General features: G+C 34.3%; 4 protein-coding genes across 4 annotated transcripts; 3 read left to right on the top strand and 1 right to left on the bottom strand.

The window, feature by feature from the left end:
• The first annotated feature begins 457 nt into the window (after positions 1-457).
• PSBW (photosystem II reaction center W) lies at positions 458-1,243 on the top strand. The gene is made up of 2 exons (XM_022902609.2): positions 458-693; positions 785-1,243. Exons 1-2 carry the CDS (start codon positions 597-599, stop codon positions 1,093-1,095), a joined length of 408 nt encoding a protein of 135 aa, XP_022758344.1. The 5' UTR covers positions 458-596; the 3' UTR covers positions 1,096-1,243.
• A 1,289-nt stretch (positions 1,244-2,532) lies between these two features.
• LOC111305253 (RNA polymerase Rpb7 N-terminal domain-containing protein) lies at positions 2,533-5,330 on the top strand. The gene is made up of 8 exons (XM_022902608.2): positions 2,533-2,675; positions 2,852-2,965; positions 3,085-3,180; positions 3,298-3,385; positions 3,804-3,888; positions 4,031-4,118; positions 4,201-4,290; positions 4,905-5,330. The coding sequence occupies exons 2-8, from the start codon at positions 2,855-2,857 to the stop codon at positions 4,977-4,979; spliced, it is 633 nt and encodes a 210-aa protein (XP_022758343.1). The 5' UTR covers positions 2,533-2,675; positions 2,852-2,854; the 3' UTR covers positions 4,980-5,330.
• Positions 5,331-5,616: 286 nt separating this feature from the next.
• Positions 5,617-10,831, top strand: LOC111305250 (glutathione reductase, chloroplastic-like). Its single transcript, XM_022902602.2, has 11 exons — positions 5,617-6,015; positions 6,452-6,677; positions 6,783-7,061; positions 7,182-7,358; positions 7,732-7,785; positions 7,904-8,052; positions 8,906-8,969; positions 9,043-9,213; positions 9,291-9,428; positions 9,861-9,948; positions 10,344-10,831. Exons 1-10 carry the CDS (start codon positions 5,648-5,650, stop codon positions 9,900-9,902), a joined length of 1,668 nt encoding a protein of 555 aa, XP_022758337.2. The 5' UTR covers positions 5,617-5,647; the 3' UTR covers positions 9,903-9,948; positions 10,344-10,831.
• Positions 10,832-11,163: 332 nt separating this feature from the next.
• On the bottom strand, positions 11,164-13,840 carry LOC111305252 (phospholipase A1-Igamma2, chloroplastic-like). The gene is made up of 2 exons (XM_022902607.2): positions 12,365-13,840; positions 11,164-11,506 (listed from the first exon to the last, which is right to left on the bottom strand). Exons 1-2 carry the CDS (start codon positions 13,684-13,686, stop codon positions 11,263-11,265), a joined length of 1,566 nt encoding a protein of 521 aa, XP_022758342.2. The 5' UTR covers positions 13,687-13,840; the 3' UTR covers positions 11,164-11,262.
• Between the last annotated feature and the right edge of the window lie 5,287 nt (positions 13,841-19,127).

Below are 19,127 nucleotides of genomic sequence, written 5' to 3'. Positions count from 1 at the left end.
CAGAGGTTGTGGCCTTTGTTCTTAATTCTGAGGACGTCTCTTTCATCATACCTCTCATGGCCATTTTATTAAAATGTAGTTGTAGTTTCTGAATCTCCGTCTCTGTCGTCGTTCCTGGCATGGATAGCCGTTTGCTGAACCGCGATAAGCTTACTAAAAGGATGACGGGCTTTTTTCCCCTCCAAGATGCTCCATGCTGTACAATTCAAGGATACGTAAGTAATGCGCTATCCTGAGGACAGTCTAATAGGACTGATAAAGGCCCTTAACAACTCGGACAACGAGCGAGGGCTAAGTTTAGGCCAGGGCCCGTTAACTATTTCTTGTTATAACCATAAAACAATTAAATACTCCTAGATCAATCTTTGTTTGTAGAAGGATTATATGACACGTGGAAGAAATTGGTTGGCCCTATATAGATAGGGGATATCAAACGAAGGGCTAGCTATCAGTATGGTGTGATTCTGGACCAACGGTATTAATCTGTAAATTGTTTACAGAGTATATGAAATAAACTAGTACCCTTTGGATCCAACTGCCATTGTAGCAAAATCACTCTGCTTTAGCTATTCTCTCTTTTTCCCAGTCGAAGGAATATGGCAACAATCTCTGCTAGCACCCCTACCTCATCAATCACCCGTGCAGCTCTTGTACACAAGGCATCACCAAGGGTTGCATCCCCAGTTGCCATTGGTAAGTTTCTAGGATTTTTTTTTTCTTTCAATTTGTCTAAAAAGTAAAGGGCCATTTGCATTTTCATCTCAAACGCAAATTTTAATTCCAGGTTTGCCGACAATGGCAAAGAAAGGGAAAGTGATGTGTTCCATGAAGAATAAGCCTTCTACACAGGAGAATGGCTCAAACATGAGCATGAGTGCATCGTTGCTGGCAGCAGCCTGTGCAGCTACCATGTCAAGCCCAGCCATGGCTCTGGTGGACGATAGAATGACCACTGAAGGAACAGGACTTCCTATTGGTTTGAGCAACAACCTTCTTGGCTGGATCCTGTTTGGTGTATTCGGCCTGATTTGGGCACTTTACTTTATTTACACTTCCTCCCTCGAAGAGGACGAGGAGTCTGGATTGTCGCTCTAAGCCGAACCTTACTTCCTTCTGGTGTTGTTCATTGCAAATATCACGGTCAAAGGAATGTAGAAAATCAAAAGAGTTTGGCTTTACTATCTTCTTGTAAAACTATCTTCTCCATGTCCAATGTGCATTCTTATAATATTTTTTGGACAAATGCTTCTCTTCATAAATTTTCTGACTTCCGCCTCAATCTCCATTGTTTCTTCATTGATGTTCGATTTGGTTAACATGAACATGGATATAGGAGAGAACAACTGAGAATTTGTGGGCTGGCAATCTATCCTGGCATATTTCATCCATTGGTGCCTTTGCATTTTAGCTACTGATGGTGCAGCCAGATCAATCAATTTATTTAGGCAAGAAAAGAGGATTTTTTACTCTCTTCTACAATTCCTGACTGGAATTGGAACTCTTGAAATTGGACCAGTGCCCCAAGTTTAGAGACATAAAGTACGTGACTTAGCTACTTCTTCTATTTACCTTATCTAGTGGTTCTAGAGCAAGAGATCAAGAACGTGTGAGCAACTCACACCACATTTGGAGGTGCTTTTGGTGTTTTGCCACCAAATAATCTTTAATTGATGTGTCAATATCAACCATATTTGATTTTCACCAAAAAGTTTTATCTCTGCTGCATCTATAAATGGTTTTCTAATTTAATTGCAAATGCTACAAGTAGAGCCGCGAACTTAAAACAAGTCGAGTCATCAATCATCATCAATCTTTATAAATATTAACTTTATGCCAACAGGATTGGTTCGAAGATTGATTGACTTAGTAAAATTGAATATTTAATTTATGAACTTTAAAATTTTTTATTGTCTGTAATCTTTTTTTTTTTTTTATAGGTGATTAGTAAGTTCAATGTAAATTTTGTAAATTTTTGTTGAAGTTTATGTATGTTTTCATTCAGCAATGAAATAGTTTTCTTTCATTTAATTTTTTTTAATTATTTCATTTAAAATTTTAATTATAAAAAAATACCTTCAACACATTTTTGACGAAAATTTTAAATATTAAAACAATTATAATTAGGGATGATGGATTTAATCGTGAGTATTATTTTATTATAAAATCATAAAAGGTAATGTTTTGAAAATTTAAACATATATATTTAAATTATAAACATATTCCATTATTTAATTTTTGAAAATAAAACAATTAATAATTTCAAAAAATGATTAAATTGGATTTGCTATGATTACATTATCCTATTAATTCCAAAAAAAAAAAAAGGGAAGCCACATTCTCACTAAAACAATCGTTGGGTTTAATACTCGACAATGATTGATATCCACGATCACAATCCACAACCCTATGGCCCTATCTGAAACTCTTATTTCAAATCCTCTCACTTCTGGCCCATATTAAAACTCAGGCTCAAATCTCATGAAAAACCTACTTTCGCTTTTGTCTTTTACTTCTGAACTTCCCACTAAACGGCCTTCTCTAGTTCTCTACTTTTTTCGCTCGCTTTGTCTTTTGTTTGTCGGACGATCACGAAGCTTTTCCTTCTCAGTACTTCTCTTGCCAACAGCGCCCAATCTTCAGCACCGAACGGCGCCTTCTCTTTTTTTTATCGATCCGTACGTTCGGTTTCATTGTTTTTTTCTTTTCTTTGAAGTTTTTGAAACTTTTTTTTCCACTTTATTGCATATCACATATTCGTAATAATGCCTCAAAGTAGTTTTTATTTGTTGACAGTTGCTTTTCATTTGATTCTCATATACTTGAAATCTTAAAACTTTAAAAACTGCCACAGGCAATGTTCTATCTAAGCTTAATCGAGCATACGTTGCGGTTACCACCTCATCTTCTTCACCTTCCTCTTGATGAGGCTATTAAGATGGAGTTGGAAACCCTTTTCTTGGATAAGGTATGTAGTTCCATATCTTCCACATATTTATCAATTGTGTGGTCACTTGTTTTTTCTTTAGTATTTTTGTTGAACCACGCTTTGATAATGATTGATGATGTTTGTAAATTGTAATGTAGGTTATTGCAAAATTGGGACTCTGTATTTCAGTATATGATATCAGGTCAATTAAAGGTGGCTTTATCTTTCCTGGGGATGGTGCTTCTACCTATACGGTCAGTTTTTTCTTTTTTTTTTGGTATTAAATTGCTATGAGGAAGACATATCGATCCAGTTTCTTGTTTCTCCGCAGCCTCTGAAGTTTGAAAATCTTGTTTTTGCTGTTGTTGTAGGTTGAGTTCAGAATGATTGTGTTTCGTCCATTTGTTGGCGAGATTATTGTTGCAAAACTTAAAGAATCTGATGCTAATGGCTTGCACTGTGAGTCTGGAAGAAAAATACTTGTCTACTTATTTGTTTCTGATTGTTTATTGTAGAGGAACCCAAATTTATGTTTTCCTTTTTCTTTGAATAAATACTGCCGTTTATCATTGTATGTTGAGCCATGATGGCCTTCTGGTTTCAAGATTACATAATAACTAATTCAAATTCGGCTGTAAGTCAACCTGATTTTAATCATATATGATTTGAAGTATACATATTCCACTCATTTACTTGACATAATATTTAGCTTTGTGCTAGATAGTAATTTTGATAGTCAAATTACATCTTGTTTTCTTATTGTGATCAAAGTAAACATAGCCAGGCAAAGGTTCTCTTTAGACCAATTACAAGTATCATCAACCCTTTTATTGTTAAATACCACTTCTTAATATCTACATGGTTCTGTAATTTGCAGTGTCACTTGGATTTTTTGATGACATTTATATACCCGTTCACCTTTTGCCAAGTCCATCTCGCTTTGAATCTTACCCTAATAATAGGTAAGAGCCAGTTGATTGTTTATTCAACTCTGAAGTAACTAGAGGTAGAACTTGCTCACAATTTTCACCCTTGATTTTCCTTATGTCATTTATTATATTGGTATGTATGCGACTGTGCATCTTAATATTTTGAGGATTGCAGAAATCAAGGCAGATGGATATGGGACTTTGGAGAAGCAGAAGAAGCACAGTCCGAAGAACCACGATTTGTTATTGATGGGACAGATCTGGTATGTTTTGTTATATGGTTGCAAATTTTCATAAACTTCTGATATTTACCTTTACACTGAATCCCAATTTTCTTAATCGTAGATTAAATTTCGAGTTCATAGTGTTATTTATCCTTCAATTCCACTTGAACAACCAGAAGATTCGAAACCATTTGCTCCAATGGTGATTACTGTAAGTTCATCTTTCAAATTTGTTTCAGCATTGTCTGTCTGAACCATTTGGTTTTTCATGTTTGGTTTTTCATATAGCTGATCCTAGATTATGGGATATAAGGGTTAATGGGTTTGTTTTTGTTGTTGTATTGTCTGTCTGAGCCATTAGGTCTCTCTCTCTCTGAAGTTTTGCTCCTTGGTTAATATAATGTTAAACTTGTTTCATCATAAATCATAGTGAAGTATATCTTCCATTATGAAAACCAACTTAGCACATGACACAAGATGGAAAGATATTCATTGTCATGTATTAAGGATCTTTTGTTCTTCTTCCTCTCTAAGTCATGAGTTAATCAGACCTTGAATTATTTAAATTTATCCTGATGGATCAATTTTTTGATCCCTCAACTTTAATGAAACATGAATTGTGCCTTGCGGTTTTCTTCTTATTCTTTCCATATTTTCTTCGGTGCCAAAGGTTTAGTTCATACATTGATAAACATGCATAAAAAAGGGTTAACCGCCCCCTCTCCTCTCTCTCCCTAACTTATAGGCTTATGTAATCACTAAAAGTGGAAAATGTTCAGTTCTATGATTAATATCTTTTGTCTAATCGCATTTGTTTCATTGCAGGGATCAATAGACTATGATGGTTTGGGCCCCGTTTCATGGTGGGAGGAAGCAGAAATGGTTCAGGATGAATCTTAAGTTTACAGACTCATTATGTATCCTCAGATATCAGTAAGTGGAAGGACAAAAGAGGCTTTATAGGTCGGAGATGTTACTAGTTACTTCAGAAGGCAGCGGAAATGATCATTTTTCAAAGCTTGCAACAGGCCGCAGCAGTGGCTGTTGTCGTGCTTCGTTCTACAGACCACAGTATGGCCTCCATGTGCTTGGAGATTAATCCACTCAACTCAACCATAAATGCTAACAGCTAAATACAAAGCTTGAAATTGTTGTTTTGTGACAAATTTGGTGATTATCTTTATCTACAGACGTCCTTTGTTTTCACGATAAATTGAATGGGTTGAATGAGATGATGACTGGTGCATTTAATTCTGCCTCATTGAAATAGCTAGACACCATTATTCTAATTTATTCCACTTTAAATTATTGTTCCTAAAAAGAAATTAAGTGGAAAATTTTGGAAGGAAGTTTAGATTTTTGGCCACAAATCACAAATGCGAATTGACAACGCTTGTCTCCACGGCTGCTCATTTTCATTTTCCACCAATGGATATTTGATAGGCGGACCCCACCCGCCCACCACCACCGCCAAGATACCCACGCAACGCTCCAACCAAAGAGGTCAAAGGATAGGCTTTATTTACTCGAAGGCACTGACTTCAACCCAACAAAAAAAGAAAACGGAGATGGCCACCACGTCTTTTACAGCTCCCAAACTCTCTTCGCCAACTCTCCAAACCCTTTACCGAAACCTTCCCGTCTCTGTCCCTTTACCAAAGACCCTGTCTTCTTTTTCACGCTACCTTCCTCCCTCTGCCTCTGGCTTCCACCACTACCACCGGTTGCAGCGTCGCCGCCTCTTCTCTTTTCGTGCCGAGTCCGATAATGGTGCTGAACCGCTGCGACACTACGACTTCGACCTCTTTACTATTGGCGCCGGCAGTGGCGGCGTTCGTGCTTCCCGTTTCGCAGCCAATTTTGGTGCTTCTGTTGCTGTCTGTGAGCTTCCGTTTTCGACTATTTCTTCTGAGACCACCGGCGGCGTTGGCGGAACGTAAGTCTCCACTCCAGAATTATAAAGTGACCTTTTTTATGCGACTCTCTATATCTATAAAGTATTTATTTTGCGGGTAAGGGTTTTTTTTTTTTTAAGAAATTACGATTCTCTGAGGTTATTGCAAATTAAATTATCCACTGAAATTGCGTGTGTTTTTGCAGTTTTTCCTTTTGGGTTGTGAGGCTTTTTTTTGTTCCCTGGGTTTTACTTGAAATTTACAATCTTTAACTTAACTGGATAATTGGCCAAAAAAAGAACTTAAATGGATAAAGTTCTGGTTTTTGACCTTAACTGGTATGCTGAAAGCTTTTGGCTCCGTAAAGGCTAAAACAAATTCAAGAAAGCCTACGAAAATTTAGTTTCACCACTATAATTGTCTCTGTTTTTTGTCTGTTTATTTGAAGTTGTAATAAAAATGTGAGTATGATTGCAGATGTGTACTCAGAGGATGTGTACCAAAGAAATTAATGGTTTATGCATCAAAATATTCTCATGAATTTGATGAGAGTAATGGTTTTGGATGGAAATATGACACCGAACCAAAGCATGATTGGAGCACCTTGATGGCTAATAAAAATGCTGAGTTACAGCGTCTTACTGGTATTTACAAGAATATTCTCAACAATGCTGGTGTCACATTAATTGAAGGCCGAGGAAAGGTGGGTTGATCCTCTCTCCACATTGTCTCTTTATGATATGTGTAGGTGCATTTCTATTTTTAATGGTTCTTGATTGTGAATCCATTTTGATGAAATATCCTGCAGATTGTGGATCCACACACTGTTGATGTAGATGGAAAACTTTACACTGCAAGACATATACTGATTTCAGTTGGTGGGCGTCCATTTATTCCTGAGATACCAGGAAGTGAGTACGTGATAGATTCTGATGCTGCCCTTGATTTGCCCTCAAAACCAGAGAAAGTGGCTATAGTTGGTGGGGGATACATAGCTTTGGAATTTGCTGGCATTTTCAATGGATTGAAAAGTGAGGTCCATGTCTTTATACGTCAGAAAAAAGTTTTGCGGGGCTTTGATGAAGAGGTGAAGAATTGTGCAAACCGATAGCTGTTATACTTGTTTATTTTATCATGTTATAATCACTTGCATGATACTTGTTTTAGAAACTTTTTTATTCTTAGTAAAAATCTGCCCTGTTTATAGATCAGGGATTTTGTTGGAGAACAAATGTCTCTAAGAGGAATTGAGTTCCATACAGAGGAGTCACCTCAGGCAGTTGTTAAGTCAGCTGTTGGTTCACTATCGCTGAAGACCAACAAAGGAACAGTTGAAGGCTTTTCACATATAATGTTTGCAACTGGTCGAAGGCCTAATACAAAGGTTTGGAATAACTTTTGTGACTCAATTCTCTCTATTAAATGTCCTTTTGTAACCAATTACCAGCAAAAGGGTACCACATCAAACATTGTTATAACTGTACTAACGTAAACCTCCCACCTGAGAAACAGGACATAAAATGAAAAAGAGAGGAGAAAAGTTAACAAGCAGAATATCGTAACCTTAATCTTCAAATGTAACCGAACTTCTTGCTTTCCGTGATTCTCTTCTCATTGTGACTTAAGGAACCTTAAATGTTTTGTATCTGGAGGATGTAGATTCTCTCCTTTTAAAGGCAACTTCAATTTTTATTTCAATCAAGATAGATTTGATGAATTTTGTATTGGGTTTAAATTAACTCCTTTTACATTAGCAGAACTTAGGATTGGAGTCAGTGGGGGTGAAAATGAACAAGAATGGAGCAATAGAGGTAGTGTTCTTCTTATCTTGGAGTTTATTTTGCTTCATTTTTCTCTATTTCATATTTTCTGGTATTATTTCTATATTTCAGTTAATTTGTATATCGTTTTGCCTCATTGTTTCTTTAGGTTGATGAATATTCGCGTACTACAGTACCTTCCATTTGGGCTGTAGGGGATGTCACAGATAGAATAAATTTGACACCTGTTTCTTTGATGGAAGGAGGAGCACTAGCAAAAACTCTGTTTCAGAATCAACCAACTAAACCTGATTATAGGTAATCTACACGCTAGAGGTTGATTGATTGAAAAAATTTAAGGGATTAATTAAAATTGGAAAGGTTTATGGCTCTTTTTTTGCCTCTACTAATTACCAGTTGAGGCAGTTGCACCACCTTCCTATTCGAAAAACTATTTTTAGCATCCAGCTACCCTTTAGCTTTTTCCGCTTTACTCTTAGGTGAGTGGCATACTGCATATTACAATTTCAATGGTGTAGATCCGTATTGCCCATTTTTATTATTTTGTCTTCTCTTTCTGAAACCTCCTTTTCAAGTCTCTGTCTTCCTTATCTCTCTTGTTGGTCTCACATATGCCAGGCTTCTTTAACCAATTTCTCTATTTTTTCATGTTTCTTTTTTCACATTGTATCCTTCCAAAACCTTTCACTGCTGGCCAATTATGTTAACATTGTCTTCCTACTTCACAGGTACTTTATTGTTTTGAAGTTCTGTTGTTTAAATTTATTGGATTTTATGTTTGGGGCGGCTGAGCTGCTGAGTAGTGGTTGTGTTTTGGATTTATCTCTATTAGTAGTGCCTTGGAATAACCTGAGTAGAGATATAATAGAGAGAAGCCAGACTCCAATTGTGGTTGTTGTCAAATGACACTTATTAATGATTCATTTTTTATCCTGGACTGAAACCCACTTATAATATGCCATATATTCAAATAAAAGAAGGCATAATATTGTTAATGCATTTTGACTTAATGACCATTCCATGGACAAGTTATATGGTGTACTGTCTTCTTTTTTTATATGATATATGGATGGTTCTGGGATACAAAGAAGTGGATTTTATTTCGTATTCAATTGTTTGTTGACATTTCTTCCCATGCATTTTGGAGTAGGGCTGTACCTTCTGCTGTCTTTTCCCAGCCACCAATTGGACAGGTTGGTCTTACTGAAGAACAGGTGAGAAACTGTTTGGCATATTAGCAACAGCTGAAAGTGGTTTCTTGTGCTCAAAAATTTGAGGATTTTACAGGCTATAAAAGAATATGGTGATCTTGATGTCTACACTGCAAACTTCAGGCCGTTGAAGGCCACTCTCTCTGGGCTTCCTGATCGGGTTTTCATGAAACTTATAGTCTGTGCAAAGACAAACAAAGTTCTTGGTCTGCACATGTGTGGAGAAGATTCAGCTGAAATTGTGCAGGTTCAAGCCTTTACCTAAATTTGTGCTTTCCATTTCAAGTTCTGCAGATTTTTCTGATGTGCACAATTGTATTCCAGGGGTTTGCAGTTGCTGTGAAAGCTGGCTTGACAAAAACAGACTTTGATGCCACTGTAGGTATTCATCCAACATCAGCTGAGGAGTTTGTCACAATGAGGACTCCTACTAGGAAAATACGACAGAGCCCTGAGTCTGAGGTTTGTTGTAGTCTTTTTCAGCCTTCTGCATTGATACTCGTGGTCTAATGTGTTTAATTATCTCTAATCTTGTAACTGAAAACCACTAAAGTCCAACAACATAACTGGATAACTGGCCATTCCTTTACCATACAAGAGAAATTGTTTTTCGACAATGGTTACCTAATTTTTTCCTTGCAGATACTGACCAATTAACTTATTCTGTTAACCAATTGATTTCCAAGCTGCTGTCTGCTGTTATTTTTTGTCTAGAAAAAACTTAATGTTCAAACGGCTTATTTGCTTTGAGTCTATGTTTTCGCAACCTGTGTTTAGAAGCATTTTGATAACTTACTGTAAATCATTTTTCATTTATGCAATCAGTAATGTTATTCCAGTTTCTTTTTCATTGCCCAAACCGAGTGCCATTAATCTTTTTAATATGTCATGCAGGGAAAGACAGGTTTTGAGTCAAAAGCTGCAGCAGGGGTTTAGCGAACAATTTGATTGATTGGTGCACATTGTGGAAGTTCCATTTAAGGTGCAAACAATTAGATATGACTGTTCTTATGACTTGTCCGAAATGATTGTTTACTTGAAGTTCTTATTATTCCTCTCTAACACGAGGAAAACATGGAAAGTACTAAGAGTATTAATGACAAATCTACATAATTGCTAGCTCTTGCTGGATAAATTGGTTCTCTTTAGGGGGTTTCATAGGATAACTAGAGTTACTTTGCATCTTAGAGACAAACTTTTGGGTAGTGATGCAAAAGAAGCTTGACCATGTAAATTACGTGGCAAACTTTGAAATAAAGTGAAATTACTGTTGTGTTCTTGCTTTAGGCATAACTCTTGCTTACTTACTCCCTCTCTGGGTTTTCGCTCCTTGAACCAGCCTTTCACGTTATCTAATCATCTCGAGCAATTTGGCAGGTTGGGCTACTTCTGGAAGTACATCTTTCGTATAGTTGATGGATATCGGATTTTGACTCGTGATGAATGATATTATCATTTGGAGCAAAGGTGTCCTTTGGGTGTCACTCATGAATGCAAACTACAGGAGATTTTCAAACGAAATGATTTTGCTGTGAATTTGTAGTGTGATTTTACACCTTCAGACAATGGAGGCAGAGAGATTTACTCTTGAGAGCCACAACATAGGATCCCCATTGAAAAAATTTCTCCATTTTGCCCTAAATGATGCACTTTTGCAACTTTCTTTTTCCAGCATACTATATTTCGTTTTTTTTTTTAATTTAAATGATAGTAGTAGTAATCTTTTATTTTCTTTTTTTTATTATTAAGATTCTTTTTATCCAAGTTGAAAGCCATAACAGTATTCAACAATTTTTAATCATTTACATTTGTACTTAGATTGGATCCAGAAAATTAATATCCAGGAATGAGAATTATCGTCTGCATATATGCTTTTTCCTTGTTTATCCCGCATTTCACAAGACTTTAAAAATGAAATGAATACTGTCTGATACTTATCACGGTGGACAACTTAATTGCATATCGGTTGATGTGGTTTACTGTTGATGGGAGGAAAAAAAAATACAACACTGTTCCAATTTCCAATTTCATAGAAGCGCAGGTTGATGATAGTAACGGAGACAGCATAAGGAAACCTCATGTGTGTGTGCTTGTTCCTACGTAAACTCTGTCATCCCAGTGCAAGAGGCCAGAGGGTGAGCCTAAAACTCCAGTTCTGAACTTTTGATCTTTACACAGGTTGCTGTACTGCCATAAATTAGCTTTGGAATCCCACAATAAATGCTTTCATTTACCAATTCCATTGTATGATCTACACATTATTGCCTTGTTAATTACAAGATGATTGACGTCAAATCTAATGCTCGGATGCCAGGCCTAATTGCTTGAGATGGTGGTGCATATCTTCAGGGTGATCGTCAAGTTTCGGCCGTTCAGACTGCATCCACCGCCCATCCTTGTTCCTCACCATGCCCTTGTTCTCATCTTGCCTCCAATATGGTGGAACCAAGTAATGATCTTTCAAAAAGTCAGAAGCCTTGTTCACCAAAGCAGGGTCTCTTCCGCTTGCCAGCACAAACCTATGGCCTTTTCCGTGATATCTGCACATATCAATTAAACCTCAATTGACTCTTCCCAAGAAAAATTCAATTACTTTGGTGAATTAGTAACTTATATTTATGAGTCAAGATCTGTTAAAATCATTCATACAGTGACCTGGTTATCTTTCACGTGAAACCGAAGAAATGGTGAAAAACACTAGCCTTATTTGACTTGCTGAACTTGTGCAAAGAGAATTTTATTGCGTCAGAGGTCGCGTAAGAATGCCTCTGAATTCTGGGAGTATATAATTAAAAATTCAAAGACAGTTGCTTTACAAAACTATCTTTTTCCTATTTTATAAATCTTCACTTCCCATCAAATTGCTTCCGAGCTTATCCTATTCCATTCTTATGATAATACTTCCACCACCAGCTATCGTAATCATAACCACCGTTGATGGGTATTAGTGTGATTATTTACTACAAATTTGGTCCCCAACGACTGAAGGTTGGGTATATGAATTTGTGGGAACGATCTCATCACAAGTTCCTATACGATTTTTTTACTAATTTCGAGCTATATCTACTGCTTTTAATTATAATACCAGGCGTCTCATGCATGCTTGCACATCACAGCTGGGTCCTACCACCATTCATCATGATCAGTGCCCGCTAGTGAAAATGACAACTATTGTTCTAATTTTAATCTAATTCGAGGTGAAACTGAAAATGATACTCTTTTCAATTGTGCAAATGACTCCTGGTTTTCACTTTAGGTAACTATGTTTTCAAATCCTGGAAACCAACCAAAAAACCTTTCCGGTGACGAAATTAATTATGAAACAAAAAGAGTAAACCAGGAGCAACAATTAACCAGGTTGATGTTCAACTATGGTTTGAGCTTAAGAAAGTACTAACCCGTCAAGTAAATGCAAGTGAGCTTCCAGGTTATGTGCACAGGTCAGATCCCCAGTCTGTTTCAGAAATGGCGAGTTTTTGTGATCTAATGCCAGTTCAACTCCAACGTGCGAGTAACTCCACGGCAATCCCTCAGCTAGCTTCATCAACATTGGTGGCACGTTTTCATTGAAGAACAATCCCGGCGATTTAGGGACTATGTCATGCACATTCACCACCCTCAACACCTTAACTCCAAGCGTTTCGATCCGTTCCTTGAATCTCACGTTACCAACCCTAGGACCCGAAAAGGAGAACACACTCACGGGCACAGCTCTGCTATCTTTCAACACATTTAGACCCGTTTCAACAATATCATACGCGCTAAGAATTGCCAGAGCACTGCCTAAGCTGTGACCAGTGATTGTTATGCTTATCTCTTCATCTTGGTGCATTCCAAGCAACCTCTTCAATTCAGTTAAAATCTGTTCCCTGGCTGAAAACTTGCAGAACCGGCAACTCTCGTCCTTGTCAGTGTATAGATCCAGGAAACCTGATTCTACTTTTACTGATGAATCCGGACACGGGATTTTGTTGGAAGAAATGGGTTTGAGAAAATCCATTAAATCTGCAATCCACTCTAGGCGCGTCACAGTGCCCCTCCAAGCAATGGTGATGTCACGACGGCCTAAACGTTTGGATATTTCATCGTTGGAAACCGCGACGTATCCAATCCAATTTGCATTCTTGCTCCACACTTTAGGCCACCGAGATTTCTTGAAAAAATTCGGAAGGTTAATGTTGGATGTTGCAAAGAGGTATCTCGAGACCACGTAGCCATGGTGCGCCATGCCTAGGGAGTCAAAGAATTGAAGACGCGTGAATCTGCAACTTCCACAATATTTAGAAACTGGATCAAAATCAAAAGCATCGTAACAGGCTTGCGCCATCTCGCCGTATCGAATCAGCTCTGACCGTAGAAGAGGGTCCATTGGGTCTAACATCCCAACCCAATCGTCTTGGCCGTGGATTTCTCTCCATACACCGGCCACTCTTCTTTCTCCTTGTTTACCAGGTGCAATATCTTCTTCTTCTTCTTCTTCTTCTTCTTCTTCTTCTTCTTTTGCTTTTCTTTCCATTTCGAGTTCATTGATGATCGAGGACAAGGACTCACTTGTTTTGGACACAACCCGTGAGATCGTAAGCGGCCTTGTTGAAAATTCCATGCTTTTGGTATGTCCAAGGCGAGATTTCTGGCCTGAAAATGACACTGGACAGCATTTCTGCGATGGCAAAACTTGATGTTTGATAGAAAGAAAGGTTTTGGATAGAGAAATGGCCATCGAAACTAGCAAGAATTGTGAAGCAGGGTCAAGGCGGTGGAAATAAAAGAAAGATTGAGGGGGCCGGGTTGGCGTCTAGGGAAGAGAGGTTTAATATAATACAGTGCTGAGCCTGAGTTGATGATCCAAATTAACCCCTAAAGTTTACGATTTTAATATTGTATTATATTATATATGGTGCTATATATGAATATTTTGTAATGCACGTGGTTCGCGAGGGCGTCTTAGGGTCAATGGGTCAATAAGTTCGTGGCTCTTGTGGTTGCGACGTTGGTTGAGCAATTTTTTAGGTTTCCAGAAAGCTCCGGGCATTATCAGTTAATTAATTATTTGCTAATAAAAAGGATACCTTCAAGATAAAGTTTTTGTACTTTATTATGTAGTTAATTTGGCATACTTTTTGGAAAGATACTTCTTTTTCTATATCTAATTACTATATTAGTATTAAATACTTATCAAATTAAGCATATGCTCTACCTTAATAACACAATAATTTATGTTGGGATCTTTTTGCTATATGTCAATGGTTTTTCTTAATTATGTAATTTTTTATTTTTTTCCCTTTAATTAAAGTTAAAACGTAAATAAATTCATTTAATGAGAGTGGATTTAACGAGGATGAATATAAAATAATTATTGTATACTTTTAAAAAATATATTAAATGTACTTATTTTATAAATACCTCGAAACTCAAACTCACTTTGTAAGAGGATTCTATTATAAATTAATTTCAAAAAAATACCAATATCCAAAAAAAAAAAAAAAAGACAAAAAGCTAGTGTAAGTAATAAATCAAAGGAGTTATTAAATAAAAATAAGAAATATAGTACTAAGAAATAAGAAAGAAGAGCCTATTATTATTGATTTCATTTCATATATTTTGAATTTTGTGTCGTTCAGCTTGCGTGTTTGACCAAATTTTTAAAGAAGTGTGAATCTTACAGCCCCTGGTCTGGGGTGTCATATCCTAATCTAGATCTAGACTAGACCATATGAACATGATGGATGATTCGCAAGCTCTGTCGTATCGTAAATTTCATTAGTATAATAATTAATTTATATATATAAATTTTAAAAAATAAAATTTACAGTTATTAATTCTTATAAAAAGTGATTATGTATGAATTTTATAAACTTAATCAATCAAATAAGTCTCTTTATACATAGGGGGAGAGACTAAATTCTATTAAAAAAATTATATTTTTTAATTATTAATTTTAATAAATAATATATATAAACCAATCTAATCTTTGAATTTTAAACCTAAATCATAAACAGAAAAATTAGTATGTAATTGAATATTTGAATGTATATTATATTTAACATAATATTTTGCAATAAAAATATGTGATTCAATATGTTATTATGAACACTCATTATGAAATTTAAGTGTTCATATGTCATTTGTCACAATTAAGAGAAGACCATATGATCAAGTCATTCTTTAAATATATTTGACCCAAGTGCCTTTGTTTCGTAACTTATTCTTAATTTCTTCCACCTAAAATTAATTAAAAAATTTGGTCATAGCTAAGCGCATGTATATAATGGCATAATCAGCTGATGCAGTTGGGACGTAAGCCAATAAAAGTCTAATCTTTTATATACCGACTCCCACCACACTAGGAGTGTAAATGATACATTAGTACTCGCAAGCTACTCGGGTTCGATTCGAAAAAAACTCAAATTCGGTTCGATTATTGTCGAGTCGAGCTCGAACTCGAGTAGCTCGATTTATCGATCGAGCCGAATTCGAGTATTATTATATCTGACTCGAGTAGCTCGCGAGCCTAATCGAGCTTTTATATTTAAATATATTTTTATTATTTTAATTAATAAAATATTTCGAGTCCGAGTTCGAGTTCAAATTCGAGCATGAATAATCGAATTTTTGTCGAGTATACGAATCGAACTTATTTTTACATATTAATCGAACTTAATCGAGCGAACTCGAGTAGCTCGAATTCGATCACGAATCGAGCTCGAGCTTGAAAAATAAAACTCGATCGAACTCGAGCCGAGTATCGAGCCCCGAGTTGTGAGTCGAGCTCGAACTCGAGCCTCTCACTACTCGGTTCGACTCGACTCGTTTACAGCCTTACACCACACTGCTAACAAAATCTTATCCCAAAAGTATAAAAATGTAAATTTAAGATATTTAACCTTTTGATTAAAAAAGGATCCAATGTTATCAATAGTCAATAATTGAACTATGATTTATAAGTAAAAGTATATATTTTTGTGTCAATAAAATTTTATTTCAAATGATAAAATCATATGAATATTAGTGATAAAGGCATTTTTAAATTTAAAGAATAATTTTTTTTTAATTGTTATTAGAAGTAACTTGTAAATAATTAAAGATATTTATGACTTTTTAGATCGGACTCCATTTTTTTTCTCGCATCAATTTGATTATTTTATCTAAATGATTTTTTTTTATGTTAACTTATCATTTTATCAATGAACGATTAATGTTTAAGTTAATTTAGCTTATCAAATCAAATTATTTTAAAAATTTTTACTTTCAACTATAAATAAAATCATCAAAATATTATCTAGACATGATAGTCTTTTACCTTTTATTTTATCTTTTTTATTTGCCTCGTTGGTTCAACATTTGAATTGGGCGTTCGCCTACAAGAATTAAAAAAATTCCTAATTTTTACCTTTAATCTCTCTTTTATATTTTTAAAATTTTACTTTCAACTCGAAATTGGGGATCAACAATTAGCCTAAGACCTTAAAACAAATAGTATCTCCCGTAATAGGGGCAGTTCAACAATGGAAATCTTTTATTTTGTCTTTAGTCCTTTGTCTTTATTTTATTATGAGATTATATTCGAGATGATCCCTTCCTCGGTGAAGGTTTCATTTTTTAATTCATCTCCTTTTTTGTACATAATGTACGTAATCCCATAGATGTTGCTAGCTGCTACCTAAATTCGATTGTTTTCTTATGGTTACCAAAAAACAAAAAAATTATATCCAGCTGTTTGAATCATCAGTGGGAAGTGCCAAGGTAACTACAGATATAAAAAAGAAAGCAGAAACATAGAATCACGTGGCAACTAATTGACGAGTAGGTAAAAAAATGAATGCTACCTCAGTTTTGGTAGAGATTCGCTGTCAAGATGTGCTGTCCAAAGATTGAACGTTTCAACTTTTTTCCGATGGCGTACGAGTTTCACTTTCACCAATTCGGAAGGTCTCCAAAAGCCAATAACAACCCGTAAATCATCGAAGGTAAATAAATAAAAATAATAATTGGTTTTATTATTGAAAAATAAGGATATGGGATCCAATTTATCTTTTTTTTTTTTTAAGTTGACTACTGTAACTATGAATTTGATTTAGATGAGTACTATGCTAAAAATTTTAGTTGAATTTAGAGGAAACAAAAGAGAAGAAAAACATAAGCTTCTTAATTCTATATTAATAGTGTGTTTGGATCGAAGAAAAAGAAAAAAATAAAAAAAATAAAAGAAATAAATTTTTAATTTAAAAAAATTAAATAAATAAAAATTAAATAACTTTTTTTTTACAATTTAAAATTTTTTAATACCTCAATTAGAAAAGTTAATTTTTTTTATAAAAATATTATTATATTCATTTTTTAATTAATATTAAAATTTTAATCAAAAAAATTTAAACAGATCATAATTATCTTATAATTTTGTTAAATAATTTATTTTCAAATGAATTATATATTTTTTTAATATAAAAAATATTGATATAATAAAAATTATGAAATCAAATAAAATAACAAATATATCATGATATAAAAATATTTTAAAATTACAAATAATAAAATATTATAATTGAAAATTTTATTTTATTTTTTTTATTTTTTATTCAAATAATGATTATTAATTTTTTTATTAATTTTAATTATTCAAATCAAAATTATATGTATTTTATTTTTTAAATTTTTTTTATTAATGTTTATTCAAACAGTGACATCGAGAACTTAAGATTGTACTATATAGTATAATTAACATTGAACCTAAACTAAGTAAACTAAATTGGGTTAACCAATCTTTTAATATATAAGTGCCTTGTATTCTCCATGTGAATGCGATATTTCATTTGAACTCTTTAAATATAGATAAACCACTTTTTATCTATTACATATATATTATAATTATCGTTAGTGAAGTAAGAATAAACCAATTCAAATCCACCCGAATCAATTTTAATGTTTTTTAGGAGATTTTTTAATTCTTTTTTATGAGTCATTCCACCTTATATGATTGTTCTTACTTTTTACCAAAATGTGAAATACAAAATATTTGTTTATTATCTTGCTTTTTAGATTTTTTTTACTGTAATAGCGGCCTGTTTAAAGTAAATGAGATCGGTAGCTATTAATGAACATAAACGATTGTTTTGTAGTAATAAACACTTCTATCAGGGAAAAATTTAGATAAAATATTTTATGTGAAATTCATAAAATTTATTATTAAAAATGATAAAATAAAAATAAAAATTAATAGATTAAAAAATTTTGTACATAAATTAAGTGTGTAAAATTTTAAAAAAAATTTAATAAAATTTGATATATATTTTTAATAAAAATATTGATTTTTTTTTCATTGAATAAATATAAATTAAATTTAAATTAAAAATAATATTTTTATTAACTTTGTACATGTTATTGATTTTTATATTAAATTATATCAATTTATCAATTAAAAATTTTTATTAAATTATTTTTAAAAAATAATTTCACAAATTTCATATAAATTTTGTTCCTTCTACTAAACTACATTTCAAATTATCGTTGCAGCTTTTCTATCAGTTGAGATTTGGAAACATCTCATCCTTTCACCAGACACCTGTCCCAATGATGAAATTTGTATTTGGGTGAACTTGACATCATTTGCCTGACCCATTTGAGTGAGGGATTGCATCTTATTCCCCAACTTGTTTTGTGGATTTTAAAAACGAGAAGTCTCAAACCATTTGTTCTCCAACCTTCGGCCCATGAAACGTTCTATTTTTTAGGAAGGCCTAGAATGGCAACGAAACGGAGTGAGGGTATAAAGGCCCAGGATCCGCCTCGGATGTTGAAATATTAATATCACCCAACTTCCAGGCTGTTGGTTACATCCATGACCGCTTCGTTCTGGCCCGCCTCCATTAGTTTTTTTCAGTTAGTAGTAGTATTATAATTTGATCATGAACGCCATTTTTTAAAAATAAATTATTAACAAAAAAATTTATTTAACTCACCTTAAGTAAGATCAATTACTATAAATTCCCACCTTCACATATATTAATATAGGGTATAAATAAGTGCACAAAAAAAAAAAAAAGGGGGCGCGCTGCTTTTCTGGTTTTTGGAGCAGCGATGTTCGCGCTAGCTTGTCTTTGACTAATAGCAGCGTGTAATAATAAAGGCCATTATTTTATTTCATTTTGTCCGTTGTTATCGTTG

Source organism: Durio zibethinus, chromosome 21 (assembly GCF_047325235.1).
Source record: "Durio zibethinus cultivar Kanyao isolate XHJ-2024 chromosome 21, ASM4732523v1, whole genome shotgun sequence".
Classification (NCBI taxonomy): Eukaryota; Viridiplantae; Streptophyta; class Magnoliopsida; order Malvales; family Malvaceae; genus Durio; species Durio zibethinus.
The sequence above is the reverse complement of the archived record's forward strand: the minus strand, read 5'-3'. Positions and strand labels throughout refer to the sequence as shown.